The sequence below is a fragment of the Monodelphis domestica genome, chromosome 7 (genome assembly GCF_027887165.1).
Source record: "Monodelphis domestica isolate mMonDom1 chromosome 7, mMonDom1.pri, whole genome shotgun sequence".
In the NCBI taxonomy this organism is placed as follows: domain Eukaryota; kingdom Metazoa; phylum Chordata; class Mammalia; order Didelphimorphia; family Didelphidae; genus Monodelphis; species Monodelphis domestica.
In genome coordinates, this window is record NC_077233.1 from 258,974,181 (window position 1) to 258,995,297 (window position 21,117).

Sequence of the window (21,117 nt, forward strand, 5' to 3'; positions counted from 1 at the left end):
CTTCTGGAAATAGGCAATATTGTTAATCTGTTGACACTGCATTCATATTCCTGCTTCCATTTTTAAGAATAAGGTAAATGTCTTTCTTCTGAAATAGCTCAAGTGACCTCTAGAGGTCCTTTGCAATTTTAGAAAAATGCTTTATAAAAGTCTTATACATTGTCATCATCCATTTCACTAAAATAGACTACCAATTGGGCAAACTATAAATATTTTAACCTTGGTACAAGAACTGTTAGGTCAGACTTTTCTTTCTTAACTTAGCTATTACTTATGCCTAAAAATTTAAGATTAATGTAGGAATTTTGGTACTTTCAAATTCAGAACCATATGAAATACTCCACACTGACAGTAATGGAATATTCATGACTCTCATTATCAACGTTTAATTGATTTAAATGTACAATGTGTAAATATATACACAAGTACATGTTTGCAATTACTATAACTTTAAAAATCCAAATAATTCTCTTTTGTATAGTTTCAAATGAGCATATCTCAAATCTAATTTTAAAAATGTAAACGTACAATTAGACTTTACCAAATAGCAACATGTTTATTTCACTGAAATTCTTAAAAATATTTATCTGCAGTTGTCACATAAAACATCCTAATGTAAAAAAATTAATGGTTTAAAAAAAAGAAAAGCAAAGCATGAAAAACAGACCCAAAATGTTAAGATTTTATTTACAAAGTTTCTTTTGTTGTACAGAAAGTAAAAATGGTATTACAACCTTGGTGTAACTGGTAGCCATCAATAATTATGACTCACCGATCACAGCTGCTCTTCCTGCGATAGCAATAGTCTTATAAGAAAACCTAACAACTCTGACTATTTTGTTGGGGTTAACTCCCCAAATTTGTTGGTAACTTGGATATCCAATGGGGATTGATCGGAGGAATGTAGAATGTCACAGGAACTACTCTTTGGCTCTGTAGGTGTCCTGGGGGCTTGGATTATAGCTACCACTTCTTTTTACAGCTAACAAATCAATAGGAGCAGTCCACACAATACTGAACAGTTCTTTTTTCAGATCATTTGGGGTCTTAATCATCTTCTCCTTCTCCTTCGTCATCTGTTTCTCTCTTCCTTTTTTCACCTTTCCCAGTCTCTTCATCCTCTATATAATAAAAAAGACACATTTTGAGCCTCCTAGATAGGAAATTTTCACTTTAAAGGAAACACACTTTAAGTTATTTGTTAAATTTCTTAAGGTGATAACTGAAAAGAAGACTTCTTAAAAGTCCTTTGGAGCATTTAAAAAAATGATTTAAAGATTCTTTTCTGTGGTGACTTTTTCTTTTCTCTTTCTGCTAATTCTAATGATCTTACCAGATATGAGGGGAATCTTGTACACAAGGTATATTTGAATATCAGTAACATATATGACCAAATCTTCAAATGTGGAATGAGAGGGTTTCAGATTTATTGGCAAGCAGCTTTTTAAATTATGGTCCTCTGCTACAAGGCTGCTCTTGATGAAATAGAATTGATTATTCCCCAAGAAGATGATAGGTATATTGCGGGGTTATGCAAAGGAGAAGTTTCGAGTTTATTCCATTTTTCTTGAACAGGTCAGGAAGGTGTACTCTTATGTCAACTCTCTGGAGAAGTTCTCCAAAAGGCACAAGGGGGTGGATATCTTTAGGACAGGAACCATGGTTGTTTGGTATATAGTGGAATGCTAAGGAACTCGTGCCTTGAGAGGTAGTAGGAAATTAAACAAGCCCTCTAAGAGTCTAGGATATGGATATAATACTCATCTAGCTAAGAAGTAACATCAGCTTGCCACAGGTTGGTCACAGGTACTTCCAACCATGCATGGGGCAGACAGGAACCCTCTAAAACGAGGTCTCTCATCCCTAAGATCAGCCTATGTTCAGTGATGGAGATAAGAAGAGACTACTCTTTCCCCTAGACCACACATTTAGATGTTTGTCTCCAAAAAGCAATGGGTACTCTTCACATCCATTAAATCTTGGTGAGTAGGGCATTAGAGGGACATTAATCATACCCTGCACCTTGGGGTAGAGGCAAGCTGAGCCATGGATCAACAACACCTAGGTACATCATGACAAGGCCATTCTGACTGAGAACAAAGCACGTCCTGGACATAGGGGAAGCAGAGAGCTGGTTTTAGTAAAGGGATCTGCACTGATTCCATGAAAGCTACAGGGAAGAAATAGAGAAAGTCTGGTTTAGTGTAAAGAGCATTAGAGTGAGGAATTGGAGTTGTGGGTTAAGGCACTAGGTCTGTCACTGATTCCTAGGGTGACCTCTGGTAAAATCACTTAGCAACTTGCTGGGTCATAAAATGAGGGGATTTGGACAGAGTAATCTCTAAGGTCCTTTTCAGCTATAGGTACTATGATCTTTAGAAAAGAACTACAGGTATCATTTACCAGAAACAAAAACCGTTAAAGATGTGGAGGAGCATGAGAAGACGAGATAGAGCCTCCTGTAAGGGAGCTGGGGTACCAGGGGTCTGAGCCTGGGGGGTGGCTGGGCCTCTGCTCTAGACGAGGAAGGGAGGAGGACATAGGGAGGTCATCCCAGAGGGCTTCTCTGATCAAAAGATTGAATATTTATGGTATGCCTTGAATTGAATCAGATAATACCACGGAGGCTCAATTCTAGGTACCACAATTTAACAAAGTTGTATCCTTTTAGATGGGCAGCCAAGGTGATAAAGCATATGAAAATCCTTGTGATATTAAGAAAAAATTGGAAGAAATGGGAATATGGAATCTAGGGAAGAAAAAACTAAGGGACAGGTGATACTGTTTTAAAAATATTTTAAGGCCTATTATGTAAAAGGAAACATAGGTTTGTTATTCTGTGTCACAGGACAGAATTAGAACCAATCAATAGATATTATATAGAGGAATACATGAATTTTCTACCTCCCAGGACTGCTATGAGGATAAAAAAAATGTGCATAAAAACCTTTAAGTACTATATTAAGTAAAAAACCTTTAGGTATGTTGTAAACCTTAAAGTAGTATGAATGTTAGCTATTGTTATTACTGGAATCGGCTGCTGGCTCAATAGAAATTTAAAAAATATATATACATATATACAACTATGTGTAAGGTGTTTTGCAAACTGCAAACCCCTTTATAAAGTCAGGCTTTATTATTAGTTATTAATATAAAAACGGAAAACTGGGACTGTCCAATAATGAAATGAATCGTTACAACCTAACCATTCCATTATATTTAAGTAGAAACCAGATGATCAAGCACTGGGGAGCCAATGAACCAGGAAGGAAGAGATCAAGGGCATTCTGATGGGGCTCTCATTCTCCTGCCCTGAATTGTTCAAGAAATGGTTCTTAAGTTTTTATCTGGAGCACACTTTCCTTTCCTGGCTCTTTTAGCTTAGATGTAGACCACCCCCTTTCCCCTTTAGCTTAGCCAATCTTTAGGGGAACTGAAAGAAGAGTATTGTTCTATCATAATATCTGCCAAGGAAAACATAGAAGCAGCAATGAATGGAAAGTTGGACAAGATGATATATAAAGTCCTTTCCAATGATATGATTTTAACTCCTAACAGACCAATGCCAACTTCCAACCTGGTGGAAATAGTGGATTTATTAGATGGGGGCGAGAACAGAAGCAGAGGGCATAAGCTCAGAGAGAGAAAAAATAATTAGTGGTAGCGATAATAACTTTTGTATGGTGCTTTAAGGTTTGCAAAACATTTTCCAAGTATTATCTCATTTGATCCTCACACCAATCCTGTAAGGTAGGTGCTACTGTTATCTAAATTTTATAGATGAGGAAACTGAGCCTGAAGGACAAGTGATTTGCCTGGGTCACACAGCTATGAAGTTTCTGGAACAGGATTTGAACTCAAGATCACCTGACAAATCCAGTACTACCCACTATGATACTTAGCTGCCTTGATATTTTCTGGTTGTTTTTCACACCTATTCCATCCATCTCAGAAGAGATGTTAAGGATTTCTGTAAGGCCTGATAAAGCACATCAAACTTGGAGCAAAGTTGCCATGTTAATGGAAAACAACACACTATAATGATCCTGTAAAAAGCTTTAGCCTAACTTGTAAACAAACCTTTGTCTGGAATTGATATAATCAAATCTTTCTGTAGCTTTATAATAAGCCAACTGCCACGTGAACAATAAAAAGCTTTCTCTTTCCAGAGTAAAAGCCGCCTTCTATTACCATTCAGGTGAACAGTCACAACCCAATAATAACTATTTTCTTTCCAGTTATGCAGGGGAAAAATAAGAAACGATGTGAGATATTCTCCTTTCATTATGTCTATGAAACACAGAAGCCCACGTCCGTGGAAGGGCAGATTGGTAATCCAAAAGTTCCGACAATAGGCAGTAACTAAAGAGCTAGGACTGCGAAAGGAATCTCTAGGTACAGCAGAAAAAACACTGAAATTGGAATCAGGAGATAATATGGGTTCAAATCCCAGTTCCAATATTGACTGACACTTTGAGAGAAATAGGATTGTTCACAAAGTGCTTTGTAATCCTTCAAGGGCCACAGGAATGTGGACAGATACTATTGCTGTTGCTGCTGTTTCTGGGTTTGATTTCACTGGAAATTTCACTAGAAAATAAATCTATATTGTGTCTATCGTGTGCCAGACACTTTACAAATACTTTCTCATTTAATCTTCACAATAACCTTGGGAGGTCGGCTCTATTGTTAACCCCGTTTTATAGGTAAGGAAGTTGAGGTAAAAGTAAAGTGACTTGCCCAGGTTCACAGAGCTAGTAAACGTATGAGGCTGTATTTGAAACTCGGATCTTCCTGATTCTAGACCCAGCTCTCTCCTCTGGGCCACTAGCTGCCCCTAGCACCCTGGCATGTTTTTATAAAAATTATGTTAACATGCTCTAGAAGAATAAGAGACAGAAATGTCTTGTTTTCTTTCAGTCAGTTATGATTTTAATATACTGAATAATTTCTTCTCTCAACCTCAGCTTATGTCCTTCCCAAACTCCAGTGGCATCTCCATTTCCTTCCAACCTTCCCATTAGCATCACTTTCTCATTCTGAGAAGCAAGTCACCCCTGCCATCCATAATCGCTTTCTCAATTCTCAAGGCCTCATGACCTTCCTGCCCCTTGGCTGCAGGGTGGACATTGCTTTATGAGCAGGGAATTAAAACTACATTTCTCCCAGGAAGATGGCAGACCCCCCAGGATTTACTTCTTTTCTACTTACTTGATTTATATATACCTAGATCCTACAGACCACTACCCTATAGCTATCCCAAGGACCACCAGGCCTTTCTATCAGCCCTGTAGCTGAACCCTTCTATGAATGATATTTCTCCCAATTACAATATAAGCTCCTTAAGAACAGGGGCTGCCTTCCCTTTCTCTTTTTATGTCCATCACTTAACACAGTGCTTAAAAATGTTTTTTTATTCAATATGGCTTTATACTTTATTCTACTAATTGACTAAAAGCAGCATGGTTTAGTACAATTTTTGTTGTACTAAAGAGTACTTTGGAGATAGAAGACATGGCTTTATATCCAGGTCAGCCACTTATTACATGGCTGATTACTCTGGGTGTCAGTTTCCTCATCTGTAAAATAAGGACCAAGGAGATTGAAGAAAAAGAAAAAGGATCTATTTGTACAAACATATCTACAGCAGCAATTTTTGTGATAGCAAAGAAGTGGAAACTGAAGGGATGCCCATCAATTGGGGAATGGATGATCAAGTTGTGGCAAATGATTGTAATGGAAAACTATTGTGCTGTTTGGGGAGGGGAATGATTTTGGAAAAACTTGGGAAGACAAATTGATGCAAAGTAAAGTTAGCAGAACCAGGAGAACACTGTAGACAGTAACAGCCATATTGTAAAGATAATCATCTGTGAAAGATCCACCACAAACTCCAAAGGACTCATTTTGTAAAATGCTATCCATCTTCTGATAAGAACTGATGCACTCAGAGTGCAGACTGAAACACATTTTTCCCCTTTATTTTTCTTGTGAACAGGGATAAAGTTGGAAAGATGTCTAACATGGAAATATGTTTTGCATAGCTTCATATGTATAATGGGTATTGTTTTCCATGCCTTTGCATTGGATTGGGGAGGGGGTGGAGGGAAAGAGAGAATTTGGAACTTAAAATAAAACTTAAAGTTTAAAATTGCAAAAATAAATAAATTAAAATGTGAGGATTGGTCTAGATGACCTCCAAAGTTTCATCAGGCTCTAAATCTATGATCCCAGAAAGGCAAATATTTCTGAAAATACAATGTACAATTTATGCATACCTTCATCTTCATCATCCTCATCCTCATCTTCCTCATCATCATCAACTTCTCCATCATGTCCAAATTCTTCTTCCTACAGAATAAGACATAAATTCTATAACGTTACGGAAATATTATGGAAATTGATGTTGTTTTCCTTTCTTTAAGGGAAAAAAGTAAGATACTGAAATCCTATGATATCTTTGAACAACATGAAATCACTCTATCAGAAATTCACTTTTAATAAGCAAGTTCTATTTGAAAAACATGTTCAGCTAATTAAGGTTATCATATACTGTTTCAGAGAATAAACATTTCATAATCTTAAATCTGGTTACATCTTAACAATATGGGTTTTCCTCAGGGAACTGCATTACAAATTTTACACAAATAGAATAGTACCATGAGGCAGGAATGGTCCTAGTAATTCTGTACTATATTGTGCTAATTATATTTTAGTAGAAGGGAAATGACTTATTGCTAATATGGGAGCCATTTTCAAATTAATTGTGTCCATCTACTTGTAAAAGCAAAAAACAAAGTTTGTAAAAGGCTAGAATAATAAAAATGAGGAACGAATAAGTATGCACTAAAATATCTTGATCCTGACATATTCAAATGTTATTGATGATGAAAAATAGAACATGAACAGAAGGGACACAGACACAGATCATAATAATTTTATATGAAAGTTCAACTGATATAAACCAAGTTGTCCAATCAAAGAGATCAAAAGGGACTAAAACTTGCTTTAGTAAAAATATACTTGATTTATTTTCCAAGTAGGGATACAGGGCAGCCAGAGGAAACACTAGTTTAGCAGATGAACTCATTTGTAAAATTTTATAGAGATATAATGTAAATATAAAATTCATATTGCCTTTATGTAATGTACAATTTGTATGCATGCAATTTACATATATGTAATATGATATAAAATTTTATGAATAATACGAACTCATAGAAGATGTTGAAAGAGCAACTAAAAGGAAGTTTGGGGAGAAACCCAACTAGCAAAGTCATCTCGAGGGCATTGTACATTGAGGGGAAGCTGAGGCAAACTTCTAGGAGGATGTGGTCAGTTGCCTAGAGCAGCAGATCTGGATGTATTGCAATCTGTGTTATGTTGGGGTTATATATTAAGTGAAGGAAAAATACCACCATGGAATTTTTCCATGAACAATGATTTTTTTTCCTCCCTTTTCCTTGTCATATACAAAAAAGTATAGGTTTTGTAAAGACTTTTTTTTTGAATGGGTATAAGGTACAGAGTAAAGCAGATTTGTTTTTTACCTAAATCAACTAAATGCAAACTAGTATATTTCCAGACTCCTTTACTAAAATGAGAATTAGATATGTGAGCCTGCCAATCATTCTGAGTCAGTGATGGCAAACCTTTTGGAACTTTTTAGGGACCCCATGCCATCCCTCCCCATGTAGTGCCCCCCCCTACATTGGGGGTGGGGGGTGGGGGGAAGATCCATTTGTGGCCGAGCTGCAGGCTGGCCAAACCAGGGAAGAGCTCTGAGGGGAGGCTCCAGTGACCCATAACTTCCCCTTGTGTTGGGGTGAGGGGGGAGGAAAATGGGGGAAGGATCAGGCTTCCAGCCCTGGGCCAGCAGAGCTCTACCCCTGTGACAGTGGAGAGAGGCTGGAGTACCCCACACCCTGCATTCGAAGGTGGAGCCAGGCTCCCAGCCAGCCGGACAAGCCTGGGGACTGCACATGCTCAGAGAGGTCTCTGTGTGCCACCTTTGGCATATGTGCTGTGTGTTCACCATCACGGGTTTAGGTCAATGATCCTCAAGTTTTCCAGAGTATTATTGCCCCCAGTACTGTTTAACTTTATGATCTTCTTTCCACTCACAATAAGGGAAAATTGCTACTTCATTCTGTCTAGCAAAGGCTTTTGCACTAAATAAACATCTATTGAATATAAAAAGAAATCTAAACTAAACAGTTCAATGTTATATTCTATGTGATCAGGAACCCTTCATGTATTGTTCATTCTCAAAACTGTCACAAATATATCAAGGAACAAAATTATGAATGTAAAGATGGGCTTTGAAACATTTATAAAACACAGACCTCTCCACTGACATCATATTCATAATCATCTCCTTCTACGTCATCCTCTTCATCATCATCTTCTTCATCAAACTCATCTTCTTCATCTTCATCTTCCTCATCTTCTTCCTCTGGAATATAGATGGCTAAATGTGCTTAATTTAATATTTTAGGTCCCTTTCAACTATAAATATTTTTACTATAGTTATATTTTGAATTTATTACATATTAAAAGGAATGGCAAGTTGTACATAAAAGAGATTCATAGTTTTATGTATTATCTTCTTTTTCTGCTTTCTATGTGGAAATGCTCTATTTATTTGGTGTTTATTAAAATTGGAATAAAAAAACCTAAATTAAAAAAAATTCTAATGATTATGATTCCAAACTATGATATTCCTTACATCTAGGCATTGAGAATACCATGAGATATTGCAGAGAGTCTGATAGAAATCTGAACCTTTTCATGCCTTGAATGAAAAGACAGGAGTGTGTGCAGCTGAGGTCCTCTGAAAATGGCTGCTTTAAGCCCAATATAGGTCTAAACTAAAATTTGTTCTCTCCATGTAACTTTTTATCTCTTCCTAATTTCTGCTGAAAGTGTTAGCATCCTTCCAGTCACCTATGCTTACCACCTTGGAATCATCCTTGACTCCTCATTCTCTCTTTCCATCCTGTTTCCCATATCCAATTTGTCACCAAGTCTTATCAAGTCTACTTTCACACCATCTTTCCTCTCACAAGGTAATACCAGCTGTCTTATAGCCCTCATCACTTCTACTTTGGACAACTACAATAGCCTTGCCAGTCTTTGTTTCCAGTCTCTCCCTTTTCCTATCTATACTACACACAGCTGCCAAAGTGGAATTCCTGCAAAGCAGCTCTGACCATGTCACCACCTGCTCAACAAGCTCCTGTAGCCTCTAAAATCAAACAAAAACTCCTTAGTTTGCCGTTAAAAGCCCTGCAGAATCTGGCACCAGCATATCTTTCCAGACTTGTTGTTCATTAATTGCTCTGCCCATCTTTATGCATTCTTAGGGCCCATTCAAACTAACCTACATGCTGACCCTCAAATATGACTTTCCAATTCAAATCTGTACACCTTGGTACAAGCTTACCTCTCCCTCCTGGAATTCCTGATTTCCTTCAAAGCAAAGCACAAATACTGCCTATTCACAAGGCCTTTTTCTGATCCTCCATTATATGTACCCCTCCCCTGAAATAACTGTGTCTGCATACTATTCATACATATGACATGTGTGTATATATGGATATATAACATATACTGTCTAATTACATATTTCTTCTGAGAGACTGCAAGTTCCTAGAAGATAACCGTTTCATTTCTGATTTAATACCTGCCACATAGCAGGTGCTTAATGAATGTGGCTGACTGCATATCATTTAGAAGGATCCATGTGCAGCACCTCACATGAGCTGATAAAGTCTAAGTAAGGAGTGATTCTATTTTAGGGTACACAGCCCAAATCTGGTGTACAGTTACACGGTAGTGAGACAGCAATCAAAGTGGGTGAGTGATTAATCTCTCATCTAAATGGGTGACTGAAGTCAAAGCACTAAAAGTATCTCAAGAAAATGTTTTGAGGTTCCCAAGATATAACAAAACATAAGAAGCATTACTGAGTTTGTTATAAAGTCCCAAGCAACACTGACATATGTGACATATTTTTGTCCACCTGACATGGAAGGGCTTGAGCCTTAAACCCTTAAATGATTGAGGAAAATGTAACGCATTATGTAAAGGAGGTTGAAAAAAGGAGAAAAACTAAAGCATGGTCCCTTTTCCATAATTTAATAGTCAGGAGGCATTTATTCAGCACCTACTATGTGTAAGATACTATGCTAAGTGCAAGGACAGCAGGAAGAAAAAAAAAGAGCATGAAGACATTAAAAGTCAATCTGATGCAGACTAAAGTCAGCAGAGCTAGGAAAACACTACAACTGAAACGGAAAGTACCATACATATAGAAAAAGTCAAAGATGAACGCTGAAGAATTATTTTTTTTAAAAAGCATATCTCAAAAGAGAGAAGAAACATCTACCTGAGGTGGGAGATCCACAAAAGCTATGTATTGGACATTTTCACACTTTGTCAATATATTGATCAATTATACTGATTTTTTCCTCTTCCTTAAAAATATTAAATATTATATGGGCCTGTGTACTATTTGTTATATAGTGATATGGGCTCTCTGGGGGATCGGAGTAGAGAGGACATCCTAGGGAAACTATAGTAATATAAAAACCAAAAAAGCAATAGAAATTAAGGCCAATGAAAACCTAATTTTTAAAAGGCAATTCAAAAAGACAGAAGTGGTGACATCAAGTGTAAATGATGCACACAGTTTTCTTTCATCATTTCAGATATTTGTTCCTGTGAAATCTGTCACTCTAGCTCCTGGAACATCTAATTTAACATTTAATACTAGAATTGAAAAATACCCATGTACAAACTGCTGTTTGATTTGCACATGACAATCTGGAAGGAACACCAGCTTCCATGAAAGCCAAGTCCAAGCACAATATCCTACTTGAGGTCTTTCCTGATCCTGACCTATCATATGACAGTACAGACACCAAATTATTTTGTCTTTTCTTTATTTATACGTTTATGAATGCTATTGTTTCTCATACTAGAATGTAATCTCTTTGAGGGCAGAGACTATTCTATTTTTATCTTTATATCTCCAGTATCTAGGGCAGAGACTGGAACACTGTAGAGTGAATGCTTAATAAATGCTTGTTTGGCAGATTTCTGGATCATGAGAATATTGAGACTAGAGGATTAGACAAAAAGTTCTACAAGCTGGGGGCAACTGGATGGCTCAGTGGATTGAGAGCCAGGCCTAGAAATAGGAGGTCCCAGGTTCAAATCTGGCCTCAGACATTTCCTAGCTGTGTAACCCTGGACAAGTCATTTAAGCCCCATTGTGTTCTTCTGTCTTATAACCAATACACAGTATTGATTCTAAGTCAGAAGGTAAGGGTTTAAAAAAAAAAAAGATCTACAAGCAAGAGAAAGACTTTTTGGTAAAAAGGAAAGGAAATTCCAAGAATGCAAGACTAGTAGTCTGCACCCACCAGAAATTGTCAGAGGAAACAGAATACTGTGTTCTAAAGAGGAATGGTATTTAGGGAATAGTCCAGGGTAATTGACCCTACAAATATGAATCATAAATGAAAAAAAGATAAGATTTTTATTAACAAAGAAGTATATTAAACATTTCTAGAAAGAAAAACAGAACTGATGAGATGATTTGTTTCTTGAATAGCCCAAATAACAGAAATAGAGGCATGCATAAATGCATCAGGCAAGGACAGCAAAAGAGTGATAGCAGAGTAAGAAACTCTATGTGACAGAAAGAGAGAATGAGGAATGCTAGTGGTGATGTGGAAAAATAGGTACGCTAATGCTCTGCTGGTGGAGCTAGTTCACAAACCAGTATCAGAAATAAATTTATATGGTCCAAATGATTAGCATCCAAATTCATAAGGGAAATGTCAAATGAACTATAAGCAACAATAGTAGTGACAGGAGACTTTAATATCTTTCTCTTAGTTTTGGATAAGGTTATCAGAAAGATGAACAAAAGTGAAAATATGGAACTGAACAAACTTCTGGAGAAGCCAGAGTTAAAAGACTTATGGAATTTTCTAAGTGGGATTGAAAAAGAATATACATATTCTCACAACCAGGTGGAACTTTTACAAAAATTGATCATGTACTGGAGCTCAGGTATTATAAACAAATGTAAAAGGGAAGAAATAGGGAAATAAAGAACATAATCATATTAAAAATAAAAACCATGTAGATGCAACAAAAGCTGTTAACAAAGTACAATACTTTTATGCTTTAAAAAAACCCAAAACCTTACAAAGTATAGGCACAGAGGGACTTAACAAATTGTTAAAAGAGTGTATCTAAAACTAGAAGCAAGAAACATGTAATGGAGATACTCTAGAACCTTTTAAAATAAATATAACAAGGGGCAGCTGGGTAGCTCAGTGGATTGAGAACCAGGCCTAGAGATGGGAGGTCCTAGGTTCAAATCTGGCCTCAGACACTTCCCAGCTGTGTGACCCTGGGCAAGTCACTTGACCCCCATTGCCTAGCCCTTACCTTCTGCCTTGGAGCAGTAAGGGTTTTTAATAAAAAAAAATAATAAAATAAATATAACAGTGAAGCAATTGTCCTACTTGCTCCACAACTATTTGATATGGTTCTGGAAATGCTAGCAACAACAATAAGACTAGAGGAAGAAAGTAAGAAAGTAAAGGCATAAAGATAAGTAAAAATGAGATAAAACTATCCCTACATACTGATGACATGATGATTTGCTAGTCTAATTGAAAAAATTGATAGCTTCAGCCAAGTTGCAGGCTACAAAATAAGTCCTATAATAAATGAAGTCCCATGCACCTCATAGTCATCAAGATATTCCATGATTTGGAGTAGCTAGATGGCTCAGCTGATAGAGTGCCAGGCCTGGAATAAGGAGATCCTGGGTTCAATCTAGCCCCAGACACTTCCTAGCTGTGTGACCCTGGGCAAGTCACTTAACCTCAATTGCCCAGAGCTTGCAGCTTTTTGTCTTAGAATTGATACAAGATAGAAAGTAAGGGTTATTTTTTTTAAACCCTTACCTTCTGCCTTGGAGTCAATACCGTGTACTGGTTCTAAGGCAGAAGAGTGGTAAGGGCGAAGCAATGGGAGTTAAGTGACTTGCCCAGAGTCACACAGCTGGGAAGTGTCTGAAGCCAGATTTGAACCTAGGACCTCCCATCTCTAGGCCTGGTTCTCAATCCACTGAGCAACCCAGCTGCCCCCAGGGTTATTTTTTTATATGATAATGATAAGAAAAAAATAAAAGATTACAAATAAATATAAAATACATAAAACACCTGGGGATTGACCTAACAAAACATACAAAAGATTTCAGCTACAAAGTTCTCTTTAAGGAAATAAAGAACAACTTAGATAGCTAGAGGAATATATTCTGTGTCAACGGCTGTATAGCTGACAAAATAGATCTTCTACATCATCTCCCTAGGATTGGTTTCTTCTTCCTCCAGTCATTCTTCCTAATGTTTTAATCACACCATTCACTTGGCTCAAGCATTGTCAGTGGCTCCCTAGTGAATATGGAATAAAATCCAAACTCCTTACCTTGACATTCAATACCCTCTCCCTCTGTTCTCCCTACTCCTCCTCCAAGTTTGGTTTCAACTTATCTTTCTAGTTCTTATTCCTTTTCACATGTCCCAGGCTCTAGTCAAATGGGATGACTCAATTCATAGTAAATACATATTGTCATAAAAACCTTTTTTTCAGAGGCTTATTTAAGGGTCTCTCAGTATAGCTCTCCCCAAGCTATAGGAGTTCAACATACAGACATAGAAAATTCACATTCATAATCATCTCTGTTGATTATTAGAATGGAAAAGGGCTAATGCCTACAATATAGTTTACAGAACTCCAAATTACAAATGCTAGGTTCATAGCATAAAGTTAACTACTGGGGTCCCCAGTCACCCAGCCAAAATATATTATCTCAGCTCTCTCATTTAACCTCATTTTTAACTGTAAAACAAGGGTGTTGGACTTGATGGGGGATATGGTTTCCCCAGCCCTGGATCTATGATCTAAGTAGTCACTTGACTAATTGCAAAATGAACATTTCCATAATATATTGCAAAGTTTATCTGAAGTATGTACATAGAGAAATGCAATGGTTATAAAAATAAACAAAGCAATCTTAGAGGTTAAAGACTGCTTATTCCTGCTGTAGGTGCCACAAATTAATGTGTTTTATTTGTGTGCTACTACCTTGTGCTTATAATCCCAATTTAGTTCCTTATCATTCATTCTTGTCATTAGCCTCAGTCTACTTCTTCTGGTTTCAGGCTCTTCCTTTTTCTAAAAATGAGGTCATTATTTCTTGTCCTGAATTAAGCTGTTATTAGGAGCCATTCAACTTGATTTGAATCATGGCTCTACCACTGAAATTATCTTAGATACCATCTTTCTAGTCCAATTTGGGATTGAAGTCAAAAATAGTGTGTAAGATCCCTTTGTTATTTTGCTAATTCACTCATGTCTGATTCTTTGTAACCCACATTTTATCCACAGGGTGTTCTTGGCAAAGTTCTTTTGTCATTTCCTTCTCCAATAGATTAAGGCAAATCGAGGGTTAACGATTTGCCCAGAGTCATAAACTAGTAATTTTCTGAATCTGGATTTGAACTCAGGTCTTCCTGTCTCCAGGTCCAGCATTTTATCCACTGAAGCACCTAGTTGCTTTCTAAGGTCTCTTCTAGTTATCACTAATTATTTTACAATTGTACAATCTGCCAATATAACAAGAAAGTAAAATATAGACTATCTCAGTCAATACATTTTGTCTAGGTAACTTAGATACATGAAACCTAACTGCTCTATTCTATAGGTTACATATTTCTTTAGATTCTCTGCTTCACTGCCTATTCTATAGTGATTTTTATTTCTATTGATTCTGATTATGAAATAGAATCAAATTCTCTTATTTTAGGAACCAAATCCAACTTCTTAAAAACTATAACTTTCTAAATGACAGTTAGATACTGGCAGCGTAAGAGTTTTGGTATGCTCTAGAAAACAGAATGCAGGATCTTGGGACTCCAAATTCTTAAAACCCTGTCTCCATTAGGAAAGCCCTAGGTCTACAAGATCTCAGTTTAGATATACTTAATTGGCTCTGATGTCTTGATTTTGAACATCAAGGAATAAAGCTGACTGTGCTCCAAATAGTTATGAAAATTTTCAGGTCAGAATTTAAATTATTATTTTTTAAAGCAACAAAATTTGGTATATTAACATGACAACCTGAGAAATGGAAATTATAATTTTCAAACTCACCTTCATCATCTACCCCATCTACTTCAGCATCAGAATCAGGGGCTTCTTTGTCTTCTTGGTCATATCCATCAAGGTATGTCAATTGTGGGAGGAGTGTGAAGACACTTTCTCGGTAATCGTTCAGGTTTGTTACCTCACAGTTAAACAGGTCCAGGCTTTTTAGATATTCCAGCTTTTTCTGAAGTAAGGGTCACAAAAACAATCAGAGAAATTTAAAAGGGAATAAAACTAGATGCAAAATGCTTAAACAATTTAATTTTACTTCCTGATAATCAATTAGATGCTATTAATTTTATTTTGCGGGTAGCATAAAGAAAAATTGTCCCCAAAGAATTTTTTATTGGTCCATCATTTTTTAAAAGCTAGCCTTTCTTTCTTTCTGATATATACCACCATAGAGACATATGATTTTAGCAATCCAAAGAACTGCATAAATAGTAATATTAATTTTTATTAAAGTTCAAGACTTGTCACGATATGGTCTCTTAAACTTAGCCTTATTTCTTCTAGGTTTTAGGCTTCAACATCCAGTTTATGGGGTGTACTCTGATGAATCAAATAATGAACTAACAATTATTTTTACCGGACACTTTCAATAACCTCAGTCTTCTTCTGTCAAGGACATTCAAGAAATACATGAAATGGTTTCTATGTTCAAAGAACTTATGTTAAGTAGATGATGAGAGAAGAAATGCAATAATTAAGTTTCTGTGATATGAATTCCACATATTTTACCTACATTGTCAATAATGGTCTGAACTAAACATACAATTTAAAATGCTGGGCTGAAAGATCAAATTTATTTCCCAGTATTCTTTCAGACACAAGACTCAATAAGAATATAGGAGTTACTTATGTAATATCTAGTTCTATAACAGAATGTTACTTCCTCATTTTGACACAAACAGTGCCTTCAAATCCTATTAAATAAAAATTCTACAGCAAATTACAGAATCTCAGAATAAAAGTTCTAGAGAATTCTCTTCAAGTTTATATGGATCCATTAATGTCTACCTTTTGGTTTTAATCATTCAATCAATTCAAAAGTGATCAAATCATCCTATCATCTAACTCAATTCTCTCAAAAAGCATTGTCAAATTATTTACTGAAATCCTGTCATCATACATCTAAAGATTTTCCCTGATCTACCAATCTGGTAACCCTGTCAATAAAGGATGAGATTAGTATAATGGATCCTGAAAAAAAATTGTCCAACAACCATCAATAGGTTTGATAATGTGGTTTTTTTTTGAGTTATTATTTATTTTTATAAAGATGTAACATGATATAATATATAACAATAATATAATACAAGACTTGCTATAAATATGTACTACATTATAATAAATATGTTTATCCAAGAGAAACAAATTCTCACATTAGCTATGCCCAAATATCTATGCTTCATTCTTCCCCCCCCCCCATTTCCTCCCATTCCTCTCTCCTCCACAAGAAGGCAGGTAATGTGATATGGGTTGTATATATATTGTCACGTAACACATATTTTTCCCTGTTTATCAAGTTGTGAAACAAGACACATATTGCTTGCAGTAGAGAAAAATTCACAGAGGAAATAAAGTAAAGAATGGTTTGTTTCAATTTGCATTTGGAGTCTGTTCCTTCTATGGTGATGGATAGCTTTTTTCATCATGGGTCCCTTGGAGTTGTCCTGGATCCTTGCCTCATTGATACTAAATAAATCATTCACAGTTGGTCATTATATAGTTGCTATTACTGTGTACAACATTCTCCTGGTTCTTTTTGCTTCACTTTAAGTCTTTCTAGGTTTTTTGTGATTGTCTAGCTTGTCATTTCTCATGACACAAAAGTATTCCATTACAATCATACCATAACTTGTTCAGCTATTCCAATTGACAGACATCCCTTCAGTTTCCAGTTCTTTGCCACCACAAAGAAAGCTACTAGAAATATTTTGGAACATGTAATTGTTTCCTTTTTCCTTTATCACCCTAGGAAAAAAATCTAATAGTGGTATTACTGGATTGAAAGGTAATACAATTTAATTACTCTTTGAGTAAGATTCCAGATTGCTCTCCAAAATGGTTACATCAGTTCACAGATCCACCAATAATGTATTAGTGTCCCCTGTTCTCCATATCCCCTCCAACATTTGCCATTTTGCTCTTTTATCGTTTTGCCAATCTGATACATATGGAGATGATATCCCAGAGTTGTTTTGATCTGTGTTTCCCGAATCAATAATGATTTAGAGCATTTTTTCATATAATTCTATATAGCTTTGATTTCTTCATCCAAAAATTTGTTCATATCTTTTGACCATTTATCAATTGGGAAATGACACATATTCTTATATAGTTGACAAAGTTCTCTATATTTTTAGATATGAGATCTCTATCCAAGTAACTTTACAAAATTTTTTTCCCAACTTATTGTTTTCCTTCTAATCTTGGCTACATGAACATGATGATGTACTTTTGGTACAGTTCTTCCTACAAGAAATGGAGGGCTGTTGACATTTAGATAATGATGTTTAATTAGGTAATTTAGGCAATGATGTGACAGAGTATCCAAACTCAAGACTTGATCTCAATTGCTGTGAAAGAAGAAATGTTAGATTCTCAATCAACAAGCATTTATTACATACTTACTATGTACCTAGATTGTACAAATTGCTGTAGATACAAAGAAAGGCGAAAAAAGTTTTTGCTATTAAGGAGCTCATATTCTAAAGGATTCTGAACCAAAAGTAAAACAACTATGTATATTCAAGGTACACAGTGTAAGTGGAATGTAATCTCACTAGCAACTGAATGAAATGTGGTAGGGAAGGGTGGAAGACAGAAAGGAACAACTTGGAAATACTTCTTATAGATGATGCAATTTGAGCTGCATCTTAAAGAAGCCAGGGAAACCATTATGTACAGAGGTAAGGAAGGAGAGCATTTTAGGCATGGGGGACCATCGTTGAAACTGGGAGATGGCATGCTATGTGAAGGACAGCGAGACTAAGGACTACAGGCAGAGTAGGAAAGGGTAGGAGGAAGAGGTTGTGAAGGGCTTTAGAAATCCAACAGAGGATTTTATGATTGATCTGGAGAAAATGGAGAACTACTGGGATTTAGTGCATGTATTTTGGGGTAGCATGATAAAAACTTTTCTTTTAAGAAGATATCTTCGGCAACTAAAGGGAAGATAATTTGAAGTGGAGAGAGACTTGAGGCAGGAATGAGGAATTAAGGGCATACAACAGAGTAGTGGCTGAAGGAGAGGGGAGGAGAGATGTTATGTAGGTAGAAATAAGACTAGGGAATAGATTATATATATATATGAGGTGAGTTCCAGTGAGCCAAAGATCACAATGAAGTTAAGTGCCTCAGTGACTGAGAAAATGGAATGTCCTTGAAAAGAGGGGAGGGTTTTAAGGAAAAGATGAGTTCTGTTTTGGATATGTTGAGTTTGAGATGCCTATGGGACATCTAGTTGAAATGTGTAATAGGCAATTGGTGAGGCAAGACTGGAAGTCAGACAAGATCTAGGGCTGGATAAAAAAAAAACTACGAATCATTTGCATAAAAGATGATAATTGAATTCATAGGAGTTGATGAGATCATCAAGCAAAATAGTAGAGAGGTAGAAGAGAAGAAGGCCAAAGACAAAGCCTTGGAGGGCCTCCACAGTTAGTGGACATGCCCTGGATGAAAATTTAGCAAAGGAAACTTTGGAGGAGTTATATGAACCAAGGGAGAGTAGCATCACAAAAATTCTAGTAAGGAAGAACTATCCAGGAGAAGAGGGAGTTGAATGATGAGGTTGGAAGTTAGACTGCAAAGGGTTTAGAAAAGAATGAGGAGGAAAAAATGGGAGCATAGAGTATAGATAACTTTTTCACAGAGTTTAGCTGAGAAAGTTAGGAAAGGTAATAACAGAAGAACAGCCAGTGGGGATGATGAGACCAAGTGAGGGCTTGTTAAGCATAAGAGACTATTATGTTTGCAAGCAACAGAGGGAGAGTTACTAGAAAGGGAGAGCTAAAAAGAAAGTAGGGACAATAATGGAGGCAATCTGCTAGAGACAGGGGCAGATAGGATGAAATTATTCATCTTGGTCAGAAGGGTCCCCTCTTCATCAGAAATTTATAAAGAGATAATGGGAAGGGGGCAGGTGGGTGGCTCAGTGGATTGAGAGCCAGGCCTAGAGATGGGAGGTCCTAGGTTCAAATCTGGCTTCAGCCACTTCCTAGCTGTGTGACCCTGGGCAAATCACTTGACCCCTATTGCCTAGCCCTTACCACTCTTCTGCCTTGGAGCCAATACACGGTATTGACTCCAAGATGGAAGGTAAGGGTTTAAAAAAAAAAAAGAGATAATGGGAAATTAGTATCAGAAGAATGTGAAATACAGAGAAGGGGAGAAGAAACTTTGAGCAAAGAACCTCACTTTTTTTCAGTGAAATGTGAGGTAAGGTCTTTGGATGAGAAGGTGGCTATAGGAAGTTTGTAAAAAGATGTTTTAGAACATCTTCTCTTTGGAGATTCAGTCCAAATTTATTGGAACACCTGCTTGGGTGATTGGGAGGAAAGGTAGGCCTTACTTCAGGAAGATTGGATAATACACATTTGTAGTGGATATATTAAGTAGTTTGTGTCTTCTTCCAGCACCACTGAGCAGCATAAATAATCCAAAGTTGTGATTTGGCAAAGTATCCTCAGTAACAGGACAAGAAATAAGAGATTTGAAAGTATAGGAGGGAACAGAATTGCAGTGGTTATACAAAAGTTCTCACTGGGAGGGGAGGAGAATGTTGCCAGAGCATGATTATGCCAGAGTATGTCAAACAAGATCTGGTTTGGGCGATTAAATTTTGATTGTTTGAGCTTAAAATAAGGCGAGTTTGCAAAGTACTGGTGGCAGTGAGATTCTGGAAGTGGCAATAGAGAATAAAAAAGTATTCATACTCCAATGACAATCAATGGAAAAATACTGAGGAGCAGAAGGATTGGTGAATGAATGAAAGGAAATGGTGACGCTGAAGAGCAGAAGGAGGGTCCATTAAGTCACAGGGAAAGTTGGAATAATAAGACTATAATTAGATAATGAAATTCTTGGGGTCACGAACACATAAGTGCAATATTTGTAGATAATGGCAAAATCAAAGGTCTGACCTGTGTGTGGCTGAGGTGGAAAAGCAGAGTAGGTTATAGGAATTGAATAGTTTGAGAAATCAAGAAGTAAGATTATTTGAGGAATATTTATGTTGAAGATTCCAATATGAGGGCAGGATTTGGGATAAAGAGGGACACTGTGAGTCAAGACATATATTGGGTGATAAATTTGGCCTGAGTCTCAAAAGAGAAGACTATACAGAGTAATGATGGTAGAGGGAGAAGTGACAACAGGGAACATGGAGTATCTAAAACTCTGTTACTGTTCTTAAATCACAGGGAAAGCAGTAACATCCAGAGGAAGCCAGGTCTCACTAAGCAGCAGAAGATGGGAGGAGCAAGAAAGGATGGCATTTACTATGAGAAATTTCTTAATAATGGAGCAGCAATTCCAGAGCACACAAAATGGGCAATCTGGAGTGAGACCTTTTAGGGCAGGGCTGAAGTAAATGGAAATGAGGAATATTAATCTTATTAAAATTGGATTAGATATATCATCTCAAATTAAAATGTTTATAGAGAATGAAGGTAGCAACATTTTACCGATGATGAAGGACATACAAGAATTGTAAAATAAACTGATTATCAAAGATGTGTGAGGGGGGCAGCTGGGTAGCACAATGGATTGAGAGTCAGGCCTAGAGGCAGAAGTCCTAGATTCAAATCTGACTTCAGACACATCCTAGCTGTGTGACTCTGGGCAGGTCACTTAACCCCCATTGTCTAGCCA

The 21,117-nt window shown here is 36.7% G+C and overlaps 1 protein-coding gene across 2 annotated transcripts in view; it reads right to left on the reverse strand.

Annotated features, from left to right (window-relative positions):
• Window positions 1-660: 660 nt before the first annotated feature.
• ANP32B (acidic nuclear phosphoprotein 32 family member B) overlaps window positions 661-21,117 on the reverse strand; it is a 46,738-nt gene continuing 26,281 nt past the window's right edge. Inside the window, exons 4-7 of one of the 2 annotated variants that reach the window (XM_007498047.3) lie at window positions 15,244-15,421; window positions 8,346-8,455; window positions 6,279-6,351; window positions 661-1,121 (exon numbers count right to left, since the gene is read on the reverse strand). In XM_007498047.3, coding sequence (XP_007498109.1) covers window positions 1,048-1,121; window positions 6,279-6,351; window positions 8,346-8,455; window positions 15,244-15,421 — 435 coding nt within the window. In that variant the 3' untranslated portion in view covers window positions 661-1,047. Of the gene's footprint in view, window positions 1,122-6,278; window positions 6,352-8,345; window positions 8,471-15,243; window positions 15,422-21,117 lie in introns of both variants that reach the window. The other variant, XM_007498046.3, reaches the window with a different exon arrangement.